Source organism: Halichoerus grypus, chromosome 7 (genome assembly GCF_964656455.1).
Source record: "Halichoerus grypus chromosome 7, mHalGry1.hap1.1, whole genome shotgun sequence".
Classification (NCBI taxonomy): Eukaryota; Metazoa; Chordata; class Mammalia; order Carnivora; family Phocidae; genus Halichoerus; species Halichoerus grypus.
The window spans coordinates 45,210,491-45,234,311 of NC_135718.1; the positions used below are offsets into that span (position 1 = coordinate 45,210,491).

The 23,821-nt window shown below is 39.3% G+C and overlaps 1 protein-coding gene across 7 annotated transcripts in view; it reads right to left on the bottom strand.

The window, feature by feature from the left end:
• The window catches only part of NRG3 (neuregulin 3), a 998,799-nt gene that overhangs the window by 542,072 nt on the left and 432,906 nt on the right, over positions 1-23,821 (bottom strand). For all 7 annotated transcript variants that reach the window (XM_078077499.1, XM_078077497.1, XM_078077498.1 and 4 more), the window contains exon 2: positions 11,900-12,029. In XM_078077499.1, the coding sequence (XP_077933625.1) occupies positions 11,900-12,029 (130 nt within the window). The remainder of the gene's footprint in view (positions 1-11,899; positions 12,030-23,821) is intronic.

Genomic DNA, 23,821 nt, shown 5'->3' on the forward strand with positions numbered 1-23,821 from the left:
CTGGGACATTGTCAGAAATACAGAATATCAGGCCTCACCTCAGATCTGCTACACATGAATCTTCAGTTAAGCAAATTCTCCAGAGGATTCACCCACTCAACATTTGAGAAACACGAGTCTCATTCACTGTTGCCCCAATTCGTCTCAATAATGGAATCATCTGAATGTGGGATTCTTGGGTGCCATCTTAGGGCACCTGAATCAGAAGTTTCAGAGGAGGAGCCCGAGAATTTATTTTTAACCCTCTCCCTCAGTGATTCTTACAATCACCTTAAGTTTGACAAGACTGAAACATCAAGAGCATGAAACAGAACTGAGATTGGCGCTCAGTCCTGTCACCTGCTGGCTGCCTATCCCTGAAGAAGCTACTGCCTTCCCTCTCAGAGCTTCCTTCATGACCTCAAATGGTGATACAACGTCCCTTTGCAGAGGTAATATGAGGGTTAGGTCGGCAACCATGAAACAGTGCATTAAGGGTCAAAACATTCGCCTTGCACTTAGTAGGGGTGAAATAATCAACGGCTATTAGCATCTTCCTTTCCTTCCCTTTAACACCTCAGTTCCGCCCTCTGAAAAACGCTGGTGGTAGGAACTGCCTAGAGTTCTTTTCATTTATCAAATGTATCTTTACTGAGGAGGTGGCAGGTTCCAGAAGCAAAGATGAACTCACAGCCTAGTGGGAGAGTCAGTAGGTGAACAGGAATATTATAATAGAAACAGAAATTCTGCTCACAAATGAATCATTTCATACATCCAGATAATGTTTTGGTTAGCTCGTGGGGGAAAGAGATCAAAGCTACTATTTAATATCATTAAAACAATCATTATTTCTTTCACAAATGCTAACCCAGGCAGAAAGGAAAGAGCTTTCCAGAGCACTGAAAATAAAACCTTGTTGCAGAGAGTAAGGCTTCCCTGTGACTTCAATTGTAGCTGTAAATTAGCCCAGAAGCACACCCCAAATGGTAGCAAAATTATGACCTTATTTAAAGTAGGTGCTTTATCAGCTCATCCTTTCCGTCCATGCTTCCCAACCTAGTGTTTTTCACTCTCCATGGTCTTATGATTCGCCTCTGTTTTGTAACTGCCGGAGTCTGTTTTCCTTCTGAGGGTGGAGCCACCCTACTGACACACTCCCCTCCCTCCTGACAGTTCCTAATTGAATTTCTGCCCTTCAGGAGCACAGGGTCATTGCGATGAACTCGCTGTCAGAGGGCTCCAAGGAGGCCAGGCTCTGGGCATCATTTCTGTGTTTCTACACTACCATCTCAGAGCAGTCCTCTGCCCCAAAGCCTGGGGTCTGTTTGTTTAATGAAGTCTTCTGTTGAAATAGTAACTCCTTTCCCTGATGCTAGCTATAACTGCATTTATGATGTGTTTAAATGAAAAAGTAGCCTTTGAGGAACTACAAAGGCACCCTTTTTCAGGAACTCTAACAAACTTTCTTTCTCTGGTTTCTGCTGTATGTGTGTATCACTGCACATGCCAAAATGCCACGTGATGCATTCTAAGGAAACTCTACATCATTACCTTACTTTGACCTCCTATGAGTCTCACAGCTGCTCTGCTAGAGAAAAGAAATACTTTGTAGTTGGGAAAATGAAGGACATTCTACTCAAATGTGCCAATAAAAGTATCTTCCAACTTCGCTCCCTCACATTCTCCCTGAATAACTCCCCAATGATCGATGGTCAAGGCATCCTTAAATGGATACACTTAATTCATTAGGAAAATTTTTAGTGCCAGAAAAATCCTTACTTATACTTAAGATGTTAATAAATTAATTTTAGATGGTAGCTACTAAACGGTCTTTGCAAATATTTCATATATGTAGATAAAAATCATAAATTAATTTTGGGTAAATAAAAGGATTCTTGATTTCATAATTTAATCAATAGGACACTTACAGGTTTGAAAAAACCATACTCTTGTCTGTTCTTTCCACTCACTATAAAAATTCAGAGTTTGAGAGAATTAAATTAAAGATGTCATTATGTCCTGATATGTTTTTGATAACCATCTGGACACAAGAGAGGAAATAATTCAGAAAAGAAGTTACCAACTGCAGAATTTATGTCATAAAACTGATTATTCTTAATTGCATTTAAAACACATTTGAAATTTCCTCCCTGGGGTTTGAAGGGAATTTCCTCCAATAGCAGCTCAACTCTATGCCTTTGTTGGCAAACAAGAGCAGGCTTCAAACTGAGGGAGGAATAGGCTCTTCTCCTTCCAAGTGCAAATTCCTGTTACTTCCTCTCAGAAGCTCTTCCTGGCTTTAGGACTGACCATTGATTTTTGGAGTCTCCTACACAGATATGGACTACGTACATACAGATCGTATAGACTGGATGATATAGGTCACAGAACTTGTCACACTGAATTGAACTAGAAAATGTCCATCTCAACCCCTCTCTTATTAGTTTTTCTGAAAACATTCATCACTATATTCCTACCACCTTCCATTGGACCCTGAACACTGAATATGCTTATTAAACACTGGTAGAATAATGGGAATAATATATCAAATTGCCATTTATTTTTTAGTGTATGTATGGTAAAACTAAGCATACCTTCTATACCTGTCACATAGGACATACATATGTATAAACATACCTGTATCACTCACATATGACATATATGTCTGAACAAGATATTCTTCAAAGCATGCTTAATGCTTTCATTTTTTTTTTCTGTTTCTTCTTTTAATCACTAATTTCTCATTTTTTATTATGTACACACACTCATACATATATGGAATACTTACTAGGTATCTGGTATCATGCAGGGCACTGACAATCATTGGCATCAAAGCCTACACTTGAGATTGTAGGGAAATCCTTACCAGACTGGTAAACTTCGAAGAAATACCTGCATCGAGTATATTTACATACAAAATCCCCTGTCAGTGTTTGCCCATCATGGCATTCTATCACAATAGATTGTGGGGACTTCTTGGTGCTCCAACTAAGAGCAAGTTCAGTAAAGGAAGAGGTGCTTTTTTCTCATTTGCCATTGGACCTCAGTGCCCTGCATGATACCAGATACCTAATAAGTATTCCATATATGTATGAGTGTGTGTACATATGCATGTTCAGACTATTTTCCAGGGGCACATGGGTGGCTCAGTCAGTTAAGCATCTGCCTTCAGCTCAGGTCATGATCTCAGGGTTCTGGGATCGAGCCCCACATCGGGCTCCCTACTTAGCGGGGAGCCTGCTTCTCCCTCTGCCCTTCCCTCTGTTCATGCTCTCTCTCTCTCTAATAAATAAAATCTTAAAAAAAAGCAGACTAGTTTCCTGATATTCATAAAAGCACCAGAATAGCTGTGATCACAAAAAAATAATAGAGTTGTAGAAATGTACTTCAAGATAAACTTCAGAAATGCTGTCTTCAGCATATTTCTGTCGACAAGGAGGGCCTGGCCCTCCTGTCACATTTCTTAATTTTCACAAACAATGGCTAGGTAGAAAGGTAATTAAAGACAACACTAACTGGATGTTGATGTGTACTTGCACAGCCGCGGAGGACAGTGGAGAGACCCTGGGCTCTGGGAGCCCCCTGCTCTGCTTTCTCATCCAGATCCTGCTGGTACTTGGTGACTCAGAGAATGCTCAGCTGATTTGGAAAAGGGGGGGATAATAATACAGAGGTGGTACAATCTTGTGAAATTTATATTAAGAAAAACACATAGAGCATACGTGATCTTCTATGAATTTGAGTTTCATTTGAATTACAATTAGGGCAACCATATGTCCTACTGAACTTAAGGTATTCCTGGTGTAGGCTTATTTTACAGAAAAAAAAATATTAAAACTGCCATTTACATCTCAAACATTTTTAGGTTTGGATGACAACCTATATGATCATTCAGATTATAATATGTATATATATGTGTGTGTGTGATTATGCATAGACAATGTGATCCGGTCCTTAAATATTCTTTTATATATATTTTTAAATAGATGCTCACACCAAAGTGAATTGAAAAGACATACCATCCTCAGGAAGATGGAAATGTTGCCTAGAGTTGTCAAACAGGCAAAGAGTTCTTTCCTCACTGGATGAACAGACTGCAGAAGTGTGGTGCATCTTCTCTCACTGCCCCAGGAGCCTAGACAGAACATCCCAGCCATCGCGGTGCTGTTTTGAGAAGATCTTACTGGAATGTTTGCCTGAGAAGCCTGCACGGCAGGAGCAGTGTTACCGTATCTAATGCTGGTCAGCTCTGCACAGATAGACCATCTCTAGCTAAAAGGATATTTATGGATATGTTGTCAGTTTGTTTTTTTTTAAATAAACTTGGGAAAAGAATCCATAATTCACTTAAACTGTGGCAAATGTGATCACTAATTCTGGCTGAGTCCCGGAGCTCCCAGGTCGCTCCAACCTAACAGGTCTGCGATCCCCACATACAGGAAGCAGGTACTTAGGGAGGCAGATCCAGGGGTTGCTGTGGAGGGTCCTCAGCCAGAATGGCTTGAACAGTATGAGGGGAGGGGAGTTTTCTGCATATTCCTGTCTACAGAACAGGGAGAATTTGCCTAACAAAAGGTAGCTTCTTGTTCCTGCTTTTCCCCTAAGTTTACTGCTTGAATAATTATAATGACCCTTGATTCTGAAAAGTGTTCTTGCCCATGATCCATTATTACTGTGTTTTTTAATAATTTATCTGGGTCAGTTTAACTCTCCTTAGTGGGTCTAAGCTGAACTTTATGTGCTTAGGAGACTCTGAGTATACCCATCTTGAAGCTCTGGCACAAATCAAATGATCTGCAAACAAAGCTGTGCAGACAGCAACATACGCACCTTATTATATTCAACCCCACTAACTCCATTAAATTCACTATCTGTTTATACCAGACATTTTACTTATACCAATCCTCACAATGATCCTGTAAAGTACGGATATTATTGTCCCCAGTTAACAAATAAGAAAACTGAGTCACAGAGAATATGTGTAAGTTGTCCATCTGCTAGTTAGTGGGGGAGTACTGAATCTAACCAACCAGTCCAAATGGGAATCATCAACATAATAAAGGCAAGTTACATTGATGAAGTAGGAAAGGAAAAACATTTTTTCCTCTTAAAGCTATATTCAGCAAGAAGAAAGTCTTGGAACATCAAGAACCGGTTGCAAAATTGGGAGAAATAACAGAAATTGGCTAATTTGTCAGAGTATCCAAATTAGCAGTGAGAAGCCTGAGCCCTCAGAAAGCACAAGGAATTCTCTGGCTTGCCCTTTCTCCCCTTTTAAAACCCGAGTCTCCTCTTAATCAAATACACAGATGATACCCACTCCATATCTCTCACAGGATTCCAGCAAACATGCTTTGGTTTGGTTTCAATATAAGCAGAAGGGAAAGAAGAGGAAGGAACTGAGGATGACAGTATCACTACATAACAGTGTCTGTTGTGTATTTAGAGTTTTTTAGATGTTGCTACTTTTCATTCTTGTACCAATCTTTAGGACGAGTATTTGTCTGTCTGTCTCTGTCTGACTCTCTTTTCAATACAGGACTGGAGGTTCTGGTTAAATACCCTGCAGAAAATCCTCATACAGCCAGTATAAAGGCAGAGCTTTTAACTCAGGACTCGAATGCCCACATTTGCCTCATGTGCCTCTTATCCCAAGTCATATAAGGAAAACACATTTATGTCAATTCTTTGATACAAGAAGAAACCCAATCAGAACAACCACCTCAAGAAACGCCATTTCACTTTTCAACTAGAGCTGCCAATCAAGTTAGAAAACATTAAAATAAGGGAAGAATCTTTGACCATTAACTAAAAACCACGTTTTTATTCTCTATCAAATGTGCTTCTCTTGTCTTGTGCACAATATTTAAGTGGCCCTTTGAGAACACCAGCTTGGGTCCAGTACAAACAGGTTAAAATAGAAGTAAACCAATACCTACGTGTCATCAAGTGGCAAAATTATGTTCACTGTGCTGCAGTTCTTTGCTTTTTGAGCCACTGAGACTCTTTTCACAAACTTCATCCACAGAGAAGAGACAAACAGTTATCACTTGGCTCATTTCTTTACGTCAGGGGCAATCAATAGACAGCCTGTTATGAACATGACTATTGCAAATTACTCAAATTATGTCTGGACTGTGGCAAACATTTTCATGAACATTTATCTAATGAACTTGAAAATTCTTCTGAGGCTCTTCACCCTGTTATCCAACTCCATTCTGCAGGGACTTTGCCACTAGGCCTGGATTTAGAGATATTTCAGCCTCCATCATCTCCTGCCAGTGGAGTTCAGGGATATTTGCCAAACTTCATTTCCATTCTGCCTTGCGTCAACTGTGGGGAATCATTAGCTGCTGCGCTCAGAGCACTTACTGGAGAACCATTTGATAAAGAGGACCCTCACTGGGTGGGAGAGCTAATGGATCTCCAAAGTGACAGAGCAAAGCACTGACAGGGAGGGTCCTGTAATTTTATATAGTTTATCATTGGGAAATGGTTACACTGTGCCCAGTCAACGCTCTTAAAAATGGAAGCTTTGATTTCAAAACCTACTCAGGCAGAATGAGACAAAGTAAGGAAGAGCAACTCCTCATAGGGCTCCCCCTCCTTTCAATTGCTTTCCCTGCTCCCCAAGTCCTGGGAGCATTCCACCCATATCACTGACTGCCTAGTCCATCAGCCCATTTATGGAAGTACAGCCTCAGGCAATGGTTGCTATTGGACTGCTTCTCTCTTTTTTCTAGCAGTTCCATATTTCAAACGAGTCAAGCATCTTCAAGGGAATTGCTTGACAAATTTCCAAAATGATCGCTTCAGATCAAATTCAGCTAAAATGCTATCCTCCCAAAGTTTTGAAAATCCATTTTTACAGCAAGGCTGGCGAAACATCTAATGAGCTTCAATTCAGGGGAGGCACATCCTTTTAACTTGAATTTGGCCTCAAAACAAGTTTGGCCCAGTCAAATGTCTACCAATCTTTTTAGTCACAATGGCTTCCTCTTTCACTCTAGTGAAATAAATTACAGATAGCACCATTTCCCAAGTTCTTAAAATTTCTAGAAATGACATAAAAATAAATATGTTAGAGAATATCCTGCTTTTATTCAGAATATTTTGATTCAACGAGTTTCTAGTGACTTGCTTTCCTTCTCACCCAGCTTTATTTCTGTAGGATATATCTTTCTATTATTTAATCCAATTTTTTTATGTTTCAAAACACACAAATTCAGCATGGAAAAGTATTAGTGTAAAAAGTGTAAATGAATTATTAATAAAAGAAGAAGCACACACATTCAAATATACTTGGTAGTATTTAATCTGAAGGGCTTAATTGGAAGTTCTCTTATCAGCCTAATAATAATGAACTATAATGACCTTGATTTAACAGAGACAGGGACACTATCTATCTTTCTTAATGGAAAGATGAGAAGCAAGGTCAAGTGTTTTAACCAGGTATTACATAAATGAAATACATGTGTAATGTACAGATCTTAGAAAATTCATAAGGTTTGAAGAAGAAAATAGTTGTAAAACCTATTAGTCTTTTTACTAAGCTCTTTTTTTAGAATTGGATTGCTATTGTATGTTCAACTTTAGAATATCCTGATTTTCATGTATATAACATGATATAATGAGCATTTTCATGTCCTTAAAACATTATGAAAATTCTAGTTAGGCTGAATTCATCCAATGCATGGATGTGTTCTAATTTATATAGAATTATAAATTCAGGGTTTTTTCCTAATACAAATAAATCTGTGGTGAATATTCTTATAAATAAATCTATATATACATTTCTGTACACTACATTTTTAGAAAAATGTAAATATTTTGAAACATACTGAAACATTACATACAGAAGATACTTAACAAAATGTCTTCCCTCAGGTAGTGAATGAAAATGTGCTTTTACTCTACTCTCAGCAAACTGGTTTTAAAAATCATTAAGTATATAACAGGGAAAAAAATTTAATTTGCATTTCTTTGTGAGGCTGAGTATTTTTCATGTTTATTGGTTATTTGTATTCCTTTTTAAGGGAGGAATAAGTTCCCCTTGTTGCCATTTTCCTACTGAGACTTAATTTTAGTGTTACACTAGTTGATCTATGTAACTCATTAGAATATTAATTCCTTGCCATATTTTATTATACAGTTTACTGATAATTTGTCTATCTTTTAATTTTATTTCTGATTTATGGGATTCAGACCAAAAAGCAATGTTCTGTCAGGCTGTTTATTTTTTCCTTCCATTGCTTTTCGTTCAAAAGATCCCTTCAATTGCTGACATAAATAAATATGTAATTTTATTTACTGTTTTCCTCAAGACTTTATTAATTACATCAACTCTTGAATTCATTAAAAACAACTTTTCATATAAAGAAGGAAAGTAAAAATCCAAATTTGATTTGTTTTACCTGATAGCCAACCAAATTTACTGAGCCATCAGCCTCTCATTTTCCCTCTGATTTATGGATCTCTCCTTACTCTACACTAAGTTCCAGAACATACCTTGTTCTGTTTCTGCCAGTCCGTCAGCCAATGATCTAGGATGTTATAGCATATTTTAAATTCAGCAAGACCAAGTTTGCCTATTTATTTTTCTTTAAAATCCCCTCTGTCAAGTTATTTTTAGAATCTTGGTATTGCTCTTAAATTTTCATTAGCTTGCTCTATAATTTCTAAATATTAAAAATGGCTTTCTAAAGATACACTAAAGAGTAAGAAAATAACAAAGAGAAAAACATGAAACCTCCCTCATGCTGTTAACATTTTTGAGCATACACTTTAAGGATCTCTATCAGAGATGATCTAAGTAGGTTTGCATCTATTCTTCGTAGGCAAGTAAACAGAAAAGTGTTAGAGCATGATCAATCTTCCTCAACATAGAAAAAATTTTTTGATTCATAGGATCACAATCAGGATTTATCATAGGATTGCAATTTACTTTTAAAATACTAAAAAGCATAATCTTGATTTCTCTTAGATCTAAATGTCACAAGTAAAGCATTTAATGAGCTAGATTCACAGAGACCCCTACATATTGCTGGTCTAATATACTAAATTGTGTGTTTTATTTAACTTGAAACATGGCCCAATTGGTAATTTATCACAAAGATACCCCTGATAGCATGCCAGTCTCGTGAAAATACTTTCCCTTGTTTTCCTTACTTCCTGACAACAAACTACTTCATTTACTCCAAGTGCATTACAAAGAACAACACCATTTAATTCCTAAATTCATTTCTGGATGTATTTATTTAACAATATCTTGGTGATAGGAGGTGCTCAATAAACATTTGCCAAATGGAGAAGAATGAATGAAACATACTACTTAAATAGAGTGCTATACAAAATAGCACATTATTAATAACTATATGGGAATTCTTAGAAGTGGCTGATGCAGGAACAAATGTAAGCTTTTTATTCACAGCAAAGCCCAGGAGATGAATAGTGGGCACACGCGATGTGTGATTTATTCATACACTCTAGTAGGAGATTTATAGGCATCTATTAACCTACTCAAGTTCCAATTCTGTCTTAGGCTGGTTTTTTGTCATGATTAGCTATGTTGTGACTCTGTGTTAAATAACAGGTTGTCTGTGCTGAAATATGCAAGAAATATGAAGACAGAAGGTCAAAATTATTATATATATATATATATATATATATATATATATATATATATCATTCCAGCTAAATCATAGATGTATCTCTGCTTGTGTATGCAAAAAAATTAGACATGCATATATGCACAAAAGCAAAAGATATTTTTTCCAGACCTGAGATCCATTATCATAGACTGGATTTGTCTCCCAAATAATTAATATGTTGAAGTCCTAACCTCCAGTAACTCAGAATGGGACCATATTTAGAGAAAGGGTCTTTACAGAGATAAGTTGAAATAGGGTCATTAGAGTGGACACTAATCCAGTATGACTGGTGTCTTTATAAGAAGAGGAAATTTGAATACAGACACAGAGGGAAGAAAATGAGAACACACAAGGGAGAAGACGGCCATCTATAAGCCAAGGAGAGAGACCTGAAGGAAACAACTCTGCCAATACCTGGAGTACGGATTTCTAGCTCGCAGACCTGTGATAAAATACATTGCTCTTGTTTAAACCACTCAATCTGTGGAACTTTGTTACAGCAGCCCTAGCAAACTAATACACCATGAACTAATCCAGAATATAGTGAGATTGTATGTTGAAAAAGAATAAGAATTATTTTTGTTATTTTCAACATTCTCAGTTTTCAAAAAGATTAATCATACCCACCTGGGTACTGTGGTGGGGCCTGATCTGATCCTTCCTTTGGGTAAAACACCATCCCAAAAGTCACTGCTTTAGGTGAGACTTCTAATTAATCGCTCCACCAATCGATTAGGAATTCAGACTTAATTAACTGCATCGCCCACTTCCACATGGTGATCTCTTTAACGTATGGTTGACTATCTATGAGAGCTTGGATACAATTCATGCTTTGAATGGGTAGATAGCTCTTGGCTTTTGCCTTGATGTCTTAAAGTCACTTGAGTGCTTTCTACCTCTGTCTACATTGACCTAATAAATATAACACAAGAAGAGGGATGTGGGAAGGAGCATTCCCACTCCCCTTCATCCCCAACCCAATTTCACAGAGGACAGAAATAGGGTGTAAATTTTGTAAGTGGGGTAAGTGTAATGGCACTCCCCAAGTCACATGGAAGCCATGCTCTCAAGACGTGAGGAAACGTCCTGGTTGTGTTTATCTTGACAGAAGACAGGCTAACTCTTACAGAGATCTGCCACTGTCACTCATCGGCTCCTTCAAACCTGTGTCACCCACTGGGACAACTCATCTTCCTCGTGGACTGAAACTGGCTCTTAGAGTCAGGCAGGATTTGCCAACATGTTCCAAGCTCCTAACTACAAGGCGCATTTCTCTGTGCCATCTTAATAAAACAACACAGAATGAAGTTTTATAATAGCAATATATAGAGGAAAAAATCGTAATTTTCCATGCTTCATGATTCAGAATAATTAATAAGTGTGTCATATGAGAAGAGTAAATAAAGAGAAGGAAAGGGGTGTGGATATATATGATCACTGAAGCATATACAATTGCAAGAAAAAACAAATTACCAGGGGTAGTGCTGGAAATAAAAGCTCAGTGGGAAATATTTTTTGGATGCTAATTTGATTCTTCTATGGAACCTTAAAGCTGCAGTGCCTACAAGTGCACTATTTATCTCAACTTGTTTTTATTTTTAGCACTTATATAACCTTAAGTCTCTAAAAACCAATTAAACACCTCCTGATCTCTACTGGGAATTTTCCCTAAGTAGTTCTCTACCTAGACTATAACAGGACTATGATTTCATTTACAACATCTTGCTGGAGAGTGTTTCATCAAGAGAGGTGTTAAAAAAATAATGAAATTAATAAACGAGGGCAGAATCAAGATGAGCTCCAGTCTTCTCTGGACACAGTTACAGTCTGGGGTTTGGCTCACAATCAACACTGAGCCGATAGATCTTAGATGAGCAGTTTGCTTTGATGCCACATTCTGTAGTTTTACAAGAAGGTATTATTTCTGAGGACAGGCCAATGTGCCTAAGTCCTGAACCAAAAAATGCAGCCTTCTAAAGTGAATAAATAATTATTTCTATTAAACTGGTAGATATAAAAGTAAACCCTTCTTTGCTTAGTCAGGTAAAATTCAGATCTTGTCTATTTTAATTCAGTTTTACCTTCTTCAAACACTAAAGATACCAGCCTTGCCCCTTCCCGTCTTAAGACTCCCGATTCTGCCGTTCCAACAGCTGGACTAAATGCATCCCACGTAACACCGCAGAGCTCAAACACCGCCCCCTCCCCGCCCGCCCCGCTGCCAGGCCTCTTTGAGGGCCTGCCCCCAGTACCGGCCACCAGTGGCTTACCGACAGTGTTTATGGGATCCCGTCAGGGTTTCGATCACAAAGCACTCGCCATCATTGAGACAGTATGCGAGGTCCTTGTCTCGGCAGGGTTTGAAGTGCTCAGATCGCTCAGTGGAATACGTCGTTGTATCTGTCAGGGGAAACACACAGAGAACTGCTGTCAGCAACGCGTTCTGCCACCACCGGGCCCCATCCCAGGCCGGGATCTGTGCACTGAGGACTTCTCCTGGGCTCTGACCCTCCGCCACCAGAGAGGGAGCACAGACCCTCCACTGGACTGAAGAAATGCAGCTGGATATGACCACACTTTATGACTGAACATTGTGTGCCCCCCAAAATTCACATGTTGAAACCCAATCACAATGAGATGTGGCATCAGCGGGTGCGCCTGTGGGAGGGGATTAGGTCATGAATGGGATTAGTACCCTTATAAAAGGGCCCCAGAAAGCTCTGTCGCCCATTGCAGTCATGTGAAGGTAGCGAGAAGATAGCGCTCCATGAGCCAGGAAGTCCTCACTGCTCCCCAGACACTGAATCTTCAGGCACCTTGATCTTGGACTTCCCAGCTTCTAAAACTGTGAGAAATAAATTTCTGTGGTTTATGAGCCCCCAGGCTGTTATAGCAGCCCCGACTAAGATAAGCACTGTATTCAGTCGTCTTATTTCTCCACTAGATTTTAGCAATTAGAATCACTCTATAAGCCCCCTTTGAGGACACATTAACAGTAAAAGCTGAATGATTCTGCAGTCACACACCTCAAACCCGCTTTTGTTAATTTCAGTTTTTAACAAACACATTGTATGAAAGATTGAAACAGGATCTCCTTCCCTTTATTGTTGCCAAATGTCATTAAACATCTGATCACTGCATATTGTGACTGTTCTGTGGAAACCAATGTCAGTTTCTATGAGTTTTTTGTTTGTTTTTTGTTTTTAGTTACAGCTCAAATCGGCTAATAGCTGAACCAATTATTCTTCCACGTTTTCCTTTTCTTATATAATTAAAATGCAAATGTTCCAAATTCTGAAACAGAATCTGAAATGTGAAGAATGTTTCTGGTAAATACCTAACAGAACCAAATTATTGTCATTTTTAAGCATTATTTTAAACATTTGTTTTTAAAATCATAATTACTTACATTTTTAAATTAAGCTGTATGTCTACATCCTTTTCCTAAATATGGAACTAGCCATAAGTATGTGCAATCTACTAGACACAGACTCTGTTATCACATGTAGACATTCTTAGTTTCACAGTTTTAAGCAACTAAAGTATTAGCACCAACTCCACTGCCATATTGGAGAAAAAAATATATTTAAAAAGTCAAAGATGGGGGCATCTGGGTGGCACAGTCATTTAAGTGTCCAACTCTTGATTTCGGCTCAGGTCATGATCTCAGGGGTTGTGAGATCGAGCCCAGAGTCCGGCTCTGTGCTCAGCAGGGAGTCTGCTTGAGATGCTCTCTCTCCTCTCCGTCTACCCTACCCACCCACCCCCCACTCATGCTCTCTCTCTCTCTCTCAAATAAACAAATCTTTAAAATATAAAATAAAAAGTCAAAGATGAATAAATGATTCTGCATTTAAGCTCTTTTAATTTCCTTTACTTAGATCTAGATTAAATAATAATGTTCAATATCATGGGTTATTGTAACCAACCAGCTTAGTAACTGGAAGCCACTATGAGCCTCTTCCTGTTCATCATCCAAATTGAGGAGAAAGTGATTGCCCTAAAAGGAAATTCACTCATAACCTTCCCACACCTAAAAATCCTCAGCAGGCCCCATCCCCATAGGAATAACTCCAAATTCCTCAGAGAAGGACTGAGACCATGTGGAATTTTGCCCTCTGGGGTCATCTTGTACCCTAAAACACACAACTTCATTTCCAATTATTTTTCTATTTCTCCAAACACAAGGAGCTGTCACACTGCTCCTTCTTCCTGGATCATCTTTTTCTTTGCTGGAAGACATCCAGAAATCCTTCAAAGCTTACATCATCTTCCCATTGTGTCTCCCTAGCACCTTTGATCACTCACATCACTGCATTCAACATTCAACGCTGCATGTAGCCATTTGTTCACATGTTTATCTGTTTCTTTAGTCTGTATGTTTCTTAAGGTCAGAGGTGGAGCCTTGATTCACAATTGGTGTTCAGTAAAAAATGTCTTCAATAAATCTGGATCACTCTAACACTGCTAAGAGTTTAAATGCCATTGGTAAACGATATGATCATGAAAGACATCATTACAATCATATAAAAGTTAATGCGTATCTTACAACAAGTTAGATATAATTTCACATCAATCTTAGCATTTTAGTATACCTACTTTAATATTGGGGAATATTGGAAAAACAAACACTGCCCTCAGAGTCACAGAAATCTTCACTCACATACTGCTCATATAATGTGGGCATTGAAAAATCCCACTTCTAATATCTTCTTTTTTTGGTGGTACAACAGGAACTTATTTTTCCACTTTAAAATATCTGTCTGTTAATATTTTGGCACAAAATAAAGGCTCTGCAAAACAGAAACATTTTCTGTTTTCCAGGAGATCTCCTCTACAGAGAAGATCTGTTATTCAAGACAGCTTGCAATAAATAGTTACACAGAATCAATCTTTCTACGGGAAATATTTAAAATTCAAGAGCTCTGAGCAAAATATTCAATACGAAACACCACACAGTTGATTGCTACGCTGACTGAAGTATATTAACTCATGATCAGTTAGTTAAGTTTTCCTTTAATTTCTTATTATCCATTTATTGATATTCACTGATCATTCCTCTAAGAACAGCTTTTCATTAACATAACCTACAGCATAAAAAGTGAGATCCTTATTTTATAATCAGTGGTTTTAACAAGCTACAGACTCCAAGAGCAATACAATGGCAAAGCAATTACAATCAATTAGTTTCCATCTGACAAGTGCTGTCTCCAGCGGCTACCTCCCCATTCTACCAACTGCCTTCCCTATCATGTTATCGTGTATCAGCACATTACAGAGGATCAGAGACCCAAGTAAATGCCTCTGCAAAAGTCCAAGGTGAGAGAGCACAGAGATGTCAGGCTTAACATGTACTCGGGTTTTCCATTTCCATAGCTTAGAGAATCCAAAACTTAATATAAATGCACATGCTTATCCCTTGCAATGACTTGACTGGATTCAAAGAAACACCACTGCTAAATATTTTTAATATTTTAATACAATAAACAGTAACAGAATGCTAGGCTTGATCCTTCTATCAGTATACTGCAATCATCAATAAATTTGAAACCTTAGAAATTACCTAAACATATCACTATATAGTGTCCATATATCACTACTCACCTAAAATCACACAGGCATTGGGCAAGGTAAATAAAATTCACCACCGGGTAAAATTTTACACTTGCAGGGCATCACGCCAAATATGTCAATGGAAAGATAGAAAAATTTCTTAGTGGAATCACTAGGCTGTTACACTAACTCTAAGACCACCTACCCACTTTTGTAAAGTAGTAAATAAAGTAAATAAGTAAACTGTGCCTAGTCACTGATAGTTTCTATCACTCATAACCAAACACAGCCCATCAAAGAGACAACAGTAATTTTGGATGATACCCTCCAATATTTGTATATCTACTTATAAGTGCATGTATGTATATATTTGGTTAATTATCTTACATATAAAATACATTAAAAACATCTAAAATAGAACATAAATGCAAATGAGAGAACAATAAAGTATGAGGTATACTTCTGTATTTTCTTTCTGTGCCCTAAGGTGACACAGTGTGCTTTAAAATATCCAGGTGAGTATTTTGTTCTAAAGAGGAAATCGGGGACATTTGGGAGAATGACATAATGCATGTGATCTAACTCCAAACTTTCATGACCCTAAGAACCTTGGGACACCTTAACAATCAGGTATGGAACTCTCATCTGTAAACCTATCCAGCATTTTTGAAACCTGTTTATATATTTTATTTTATTTTTTTTTTTTTTTTTTTTTTTTTTTAAAGATTTTATTTATTTATTTGAGACAGAGAGAATGAGAGAGAGAGAGCACATGAGAGGGGGGAGGGTCAGAGGGAGAAGCAGACTCCCTGCCGAGCAGGGAGCCCGATGTGGGACTCGATCCTGGGACTCCAGGATCATGACCTGAGCCGAAGGCAGTCGCTTAACCAACTGAGCCACCCAGGCGCCCATGAAACCTGTTTATATATTTTAAACTGGTTCACTTTTACAATAGTGCAATATACTAAACTGCCTATAATATATGCTACTATTTTGTTATGTACTTAAAATTCAAAGGGCATCTTCTGTTTCTAGGAATGTAACTTGATAAATTTGTTATAGAGGTTTTGATTGTCTTCAAAAAAAATCACAAGGATAAACTTCCAGGCAAGTAAACTAGGAGAAGCCTACTATTCCCATGAATTCCCATTTGTTTTTCAAGGTTCGCTCTTATTCCAGAGTAACTCTTTCTCAGACATCACTCACTCCCCTGCATCAGCCCAGGAATCTCCCATCTGACCAGGCCATGAGCTCCTGAGGGGCAGAGTACGTCTTCACATCTCTCTGATCCAAGATCTTATGGACGGCCTGACACAGAGGTGAACACAACAGGTATTTATAGAAGAATGATCTTTTTACACACGAGAAATTTTCTAAATGTTCTGTACTGAAGGCTGTGCACGCTTTTCATAAAAGAAAAACCCCATATGAATAAATGTTTAGAAGTTAGGACTCAAGAAGAGCTTCCGAAGCAATTTAGGTAAAGTGTATAGAAATTGATGAGAGGAGGGAAAAAACCAACTCCATAGGCAGAGGGGGCGGGAGGAGAGAAAAAATTAGGGATGGTATTCTCAAAGAGAGGACAAAGGAATGCTCAGCTTAAGATGAACAGAGATGGTGCTAAGGATGGGCCTTCCAAGTGCCATGATCAAAGTTCAAGGTCTCAGGCCAAGCAAGTGTAGTTGCCGGCAGGAGGAACTAGTACCCATTCACCTGAGACCACAGGGGCTGTACAATTATCCAGACCATTCATCTGGCACTTGTTATATGTAGTTTAATGTGTTTTCTTACATTTTTCTGAGTTTTGGTCTCTATCCCCAGGGAGGTCAGGGAGAGTGCTCTGCTTTTAAGTTTTGTATTCTTTCCACACCATGTAGCAAACATAGTAAGCGATCAGTATAGTAATTAAACGCACAGTGGGAAGTAGTGGTGGTTAATTCATTAAAGGAAAAATGGGAAGAAAATGTAAGTCTGGGAAAGAGAAATCCCCACAGATTTTGCAATGGAAGTTAATTTTTTAATGAATTAAAACAATGACTGGTTTTCCCCCTTAAGTACTAAGTTGAACCTGAATATTACTTATTGAGGCTTTCTTTGTTGCCAGCACAACACTGCACATTGTGGGAACACAGATTTTGTTGCAAGAACAAGAGCACTAAATAGACTATTACAGATAATAATTGCAGTAGATAATCAAAATAAAGGGAGAGCTTAATTCAGGCTATAGTTCTCTCTGAAGGCTTCCCAAAGGGTTGGCACTGGGGCTGGGTCTTGAATGGGCGTGATTTAATTGGCACAGGAAAAGGAATTCTAGATATGAAGAGCAAGAACACCTAAGGAAGGAAAATGATGACATGCAGCATAAACCCCAGATCCATTCCACGCACTCCCGCTTGCAAATGTCAGAGTCATCGACGAGTTTTTTTCCTTCCCCCACTGAGTTCATGAGAATTCTCTAAGAAAAGTTAAGATGCAATCTAAAAACTTTTAGGATTAGCAAAATACCTTTACAGGCTAGCACCCATTTAAATATGGTCATGAACTCCAGCAGACTCTTCCATGGGAGTGGTATAAATGAAACCTGCGGCCGTACATTACAATTCCCAGTTGAATCCGCCATTTATTGGGCACACAGTAAGGAGCACTGGTAGGAGACAGACTTACAAATTATTTAACGGTTAAGGAAAATTGCAAGAAGAATGCAGTAGTGTTTGAAAGGGAAATAAACCACTCCCCAACTGGCAAGAGGCAAACAGAGCTTTCTTCCTGCTGCCAGAGACCAGACATTGTTCACTTTGCTGGCATGGGAGAAATGAGGAACGTGGGGCAAGGAATCTGTAAGTTCAATTGAGTCATGGGGCTGCCGTGAGAACTGACAGTTCCTGACATATCCCAGAGCCATCCACTCCCATAGAACTGTAGTAAGGACCCTTCCTAAATTTGCATGACATACCTGCCACCTTACAGTTTGAAATCTTGTTTCTAAAGACTGCACCAGTTTAAATAAGCTTGCACGAGATGTAGCTTGTTCGATAGAAATGCATTTATTTGGAAATTGCAGTTTATCCTTCAGCTGAATCTATTTCCTCCTACCTGCATGCATGCACATGCCTAGACAAACTGCTTTCAGCGATAACAGTTATAATGGCAGCTACTGTCACTGGAGCTCTTGTCTTGTCACAAGCCCCTGGGCTTCCGCTAGGTACTACGCTACATGCTCCTAGGCACCATCTCTTCTCCCCATGTGGCTCCGCTGAAATGGTCCAGTCTGTGTCACTAGGTGTCTCTAAATCCAATGGATATTTGCATATTTTTTTTCCCACCTTGTTTGAACTCCCAGAAGCACCTAAACTCAAGCCACTCCCACCTCTGTGAAAAACCTTTCATTGGCTGCTGTGTTATCACCTAAGGTTGATTTTCCTCCTGCTTTTTAGTCTTTGCCACCTGTCTCATGTAACTTTTACTTAAAAGCCAGATGGCTTAAGAACTAGTCTTCAAATAATTCCTAATGTACACTCTGCACTGTGCTAACCATTTCCCATTAGCTATGTTTTGGCTTTAAATAACACTATGAATTTATGGTATTATTTACTTCCCTTATTTTACAAATGGAGAAATTGAGTCTTAGAGAGTTATATCATTGACCCAAGATCATAGGGTTCTTAGTTGGTAGCTTCTGGACTCAAACCAATGCAGCCTGACTTTTCCACTGTACTCCTTCCCACAGACCACTTTTTTTTTTTTCTGTTTGTTTTTTTTTTTCCCCCACTTTCACTTATCTCCCAGGTGAATGCTATCCCAGGTGTGGTCCTCAGACCAGCAGCATCAGCATTATCTATAAAGTTCAAGAGCCCCATCCTAAACTTACTGCATCAGAAACCAGAAGTAAGTGGTGGGATGCTCAGTTAACAAGCTCTCCAGGTAATTCTCTGAGAACCAGCTGCTTTGGGTGATCCTCTTGCCAACATGCCAATAACTCTCAAAGCTATACCTCCAGCCCACTGGTGTTTCTGAACTCAATCTGCCTACCTTTCCCTTCCTGGTGGATATCTCGAAGGCACCTAAAAATAAACTTGTAGAAAACCCAAGTCTTTCTCTTCTTCCACAAACCTACTCTTCCTCCACAAACTGATTCTTGGACTTAACTAACCACACCATTGATGCCATTGACTCTGCTCCAGCTATGGACAGATTTATTCTAATTAGTCCTGTCATTTCCATACTACTTATTAAATACTTTGAATATTACCTCTGTGCATACTTGACAGGCAAAAGATTTGAATCTGGGAGAAAGTTCTTGAGTAAACAAACATATAAATGTTTATTAAAGATATATGACTATTTATTTTTCACTTGAAACCCATGAGCATAAAAAAAAATACCCTGATCTTTAGCAGTCAGCCTTGGGCCCATTCCCATGATCATAGATACTTTTTTTAAAAAACATGTATTTACTTATTTGAGAGAGAGAGAGAAAGAGAGTGCACGAGCATGGGGGGGGAGGGGCAGAGGGAGAAGAAAATCTCGAGCAGACTCTGTGCTGAGCGTGGAGCCCGATGCGGGGCTCTATCCCACAACCCTGAGATCATGACCTGAACAGAAACCAAAAATCGAACATTTAACCAACTATGCCACCCAGGCATCCCAAACAGATTTTTTTTTAATCATTTTCTTCTAAACACGTTATTACAGATACGGAGCTACAAGGTGGTGCTTACCTTATCATCTGAAGGTATGTGTGTGCTGGTGATGTTGGCATCACCATTACTGTTATGACCATTATAATACTCAGAAAGCATGCCATGAAGCATCTACCACATGTCAGGCCTGGAGATAAATTCTAGGAATAGAGAGATGCCCTTGTCAGGTCCCTAGGAACTCAAAGTCTAATATGGGAAAAGGGTGGGGAACAGAACATGTAAAGAGTTACACTGCAGTTCTGAGTGATGATCATAGCACTAGAGGAATGAAGACTTATGGAAGTTCCAAATACTGAGAGCTACTTCTAACCCTAGGATTTGGGGAAGACTTCAGTAGGAGCTCACATTTCACATAGGCCTTAAACAATTAGAATTGTTTTGCTGTGCAGGCAACTGCTGGTGTGGATAGGTCAAAGGCACAGCATATATAAAGTCACAGAGCCTTAAGGGGCCTGATTTTGTCCAGTGTTATTGAAACCCAAGGAATGTGAGAGGGAGACAGGAAAGTGAATCCCGGAGGGCCTTCTATGTTTGGCATGTACATGTGGGTAAAAAAATGAGGAAGTGTTTTGTAATTTTGTATAATGAGAACACGATGGGAGTTTTAGGGGGCTCAAGTGTGCTATCAAGGTGAGTGTGTCACCTGTGGACTTGTAGAAGCCTCTTGGCAGAGCTCAGAGAGACTGGATGGGGGACTGTTGAAAGGGGCTTTCACCCACTATATGTCATGTAAGGGTGTATCTGGGAAATAAAGTCACAGAGAGTGGAACATTGTCCCCAGCATGGACAGCAGTCCCATTTTGAAAGGCATTCTTGCATGGGAAATCAAATCCCAATAGAAAGTTGCTTAGGAATGTGGTGTGGAAAGGAGAGCTGAGTGATTCAGGTCTAAAATGGCATCTGATTAAAATTCCCTGATGCGCCTGACTTAGAAGATAGGCAGAGACCTGAAGGAAGTCTGTTAGCTGAGGTCTCTATGCTGGAGAAGCTTGAAAGGCCTCACCCAAATAATCTCAGCACTCATCTTTCTTTCGGAAATCAAGATTGGCCAGTCACCTACAAAGGGTCATATTCTTTCCTTGGCTGATAGTATTGGAATTTCTTATGCAGTTATAATGCCATTTGTAATTTCCAATGCTGCTGCTCATGTGTAAGTAAGGGAATGTCTGAAAAAGCGGGCAATGATCCCTCTGGCAGCCAGACTGTGATGTTTCCAAATAAGCACATGATTTTCCACCAAATACTCTGTGACTTTATTTGGCACCAGACAGAAGACAAGGTCACTTTGCAAAAAACATCTGGTTATATGCCCCTCTTTTGACCAATGTTAAGTGACTGCTCTCCTATTGACCTCTTGCATCCTGGATTTTTAAGCTACTCATTTGTAGTAATGTACTCCTGTTTTCCTGAGCCTCTGGGGTCGTCAACTCATAGTTCAAATTACCTGGCAAGACTGCTTGATTAGGAGAAATGAAGTTTCTATGGGGATTTTAAAAAGTCTCATCTCTAATAGGTAAAAATCTTTAATTCAGGGTTGGTGTGAGGGTATTCTCCTAGTCCATTTGGACTGCCATAACAGAATACCATAGACTGGGTGGATTATAAACAACAGAAATCTGTTCCTGACGATTCTAGAGTCTGGGAAGTCCAAGATCAAGATGCCAGCAAGTTTGATGTCTGGTGAGGGCTTCCTGGTTCATCGACGGCTGACTTCTTGCTATGTCCTCACATGGGGAAGGGGGGTGAGGGAGCTCTCTGGGCTCTCTCTTATAAGAGTGCTAGCTCCATTTAGGAGACTTCCGCCCTCATGATCTAATCACCCCCAAAAGGCCCCACCCCCTAATACTATTATTGGGTGTTACTGTTCAACATATGAATTTGAGGAGACACAACCATTCAGCCTATAGCATATTTTCATTCAGTCAATATTTATTGAATAACTATCGGGCAGCTGGTGATGGGCTATTTACTGGGAACATGCCACACCACACACACACACACACACATATACACACACCAAATAAAGAAAAAACCATATTCCTATCTTTCAGAAACCTAAGGTCTATGAGACAAACAGATGAAAATAATAACGAAGGTTATTATTTCTCATGGTGAATCTGAGAATTGTCCCTAGGGTGAGACTTATTTTTGTTAGCTTTGATAAACCAGCTCAAAGGCTGGGTTTCCCAGACCTGTGTGTCATTTGTGGTTCAAGGCTCTCAGTAGTCAACAAAATGTCTCTGCTTGGAAGAATGAAAGACAAAGAGAGCACATCTAGGGGACTAGGATCTTGTCCTGAGTGGGGGACACAACCAGGAGAAGAGCCCTGCATTTGGCAAAAGGACCTGAAGGGTTCTGTAGAGAAGACAAATATCGAGCCGGAATGTAGCTTTGGCGGAATGTTTCATTGTCTCATAACATGTGCTCTGGATGAAATCTAGAGATCACTGTGAGAGTGTGGGGTGCAGGGTGCCCCCCTTTGGAGAGGAGCTGTGCAAAGGCCTCAGGGGACATGCACATGGACCATTTGAACAACTGTGGCCTATGCCCTGACAATGCGGGGCAGGTACTGTGTATGAGATGAGGACGGAGACAGACAGGGGCTTGGAAATGTTTTGTTCTTCATCATAAAAGCCAGGAGAAGCCACTGAATGATCTTCCAGAAGGAAATGACCGATCATTATGTATTTTTGCACAATTGTGTAAACTGATTATAATGTGGATAATTCATCTTAGGGTAGCAATCATACATGTAGGCAGGCCTATACGGAATATTCCAGGTGAGATAAGAGGGGAAGAAGTGGTGGGTGCGAGAGAGATTTATGAAGTAGAATTGCCAGTATTTGGCGATTCACATGGAAGGTGGAGTAGGATGGCTACTAGGCTGATCTTAATTCTTCGGTTTCTGGATTAATACTGAGGAAGTTTGGGAACCTGGTGCAGGGCATCTTGGATGTCATGGAGAGACTTCATTCAGGGGGATTTGAGCAGTGGTCATCTACCAACTAGAATAAAACAACTGCAATATTTTAATAGTTAATACAATTAACGAAGCACACTACTGTATATCGGACCTTCTCATGGTCTAAATCTGTCTTTAGCTGTCTTAGTTGTAACAACTGAAACTAGACAATCTTAGGATAAACAGAAACCTTAGAAGTCAAAATGTGATAGTAATGCTTGAATAAACCTATTATTCAGATTTAAATATTATCTTCGTTTTGCAGAAGACAAACTGAAACACAGAGTGACCAAGGAATCTTCTTAGGATTTCACAGCTATAAAATGGAAAGGCAGGAATTACACCCAGAGACGCCCAACTCCATAATGCACGTTCTTCAGCATTCTACAGTTCACCTGCTCTGAGTGTTGGACTCTTTTAAGGTGTGTGTATTCAAGCCTCTTCTTGCCAAATTCCATTAGTCACCCTATTATGAGTAAATGGCAGAGCAATCAGGAAGTGATGTTTTTCAGTAACCCATTCATGTTCTCACCCATCCGCCCCACAGCTGTCGATCTGAGCACACAATGAAACACTGAGTAAGGTAGGTACCGGGAGAAGGTAGGTGGGTACAAAAACTAAAACAAAGACAGTGCTCGACACTGGGAATTTCTATTACTGTCTCTTTCAAATTTCCCTTTAATGCTATTATGGCTTTGAAATAATGTCTAAACATTGACACGGTTCTCCAAATTTCTTCATAAAAATGAACATCATTTACTTCAGTTATTTAAAATCTTACTTTTTCCCCTTAATATCTTTGGCTCTTATTTTCTTGTTCAGAGATTCAAGCACTTCCTTCTCTATATGGGTTATGAGAAAGGCATGGGCATGGCAGCCATATGGGCACTGTGGGCCTGGGTCTGAACCCCTGCTTATGCATTTGCTCCCTCTGTCAAATGTCTGCAGAGAGTTCAAAGAGACAGCAACTCTGTCAT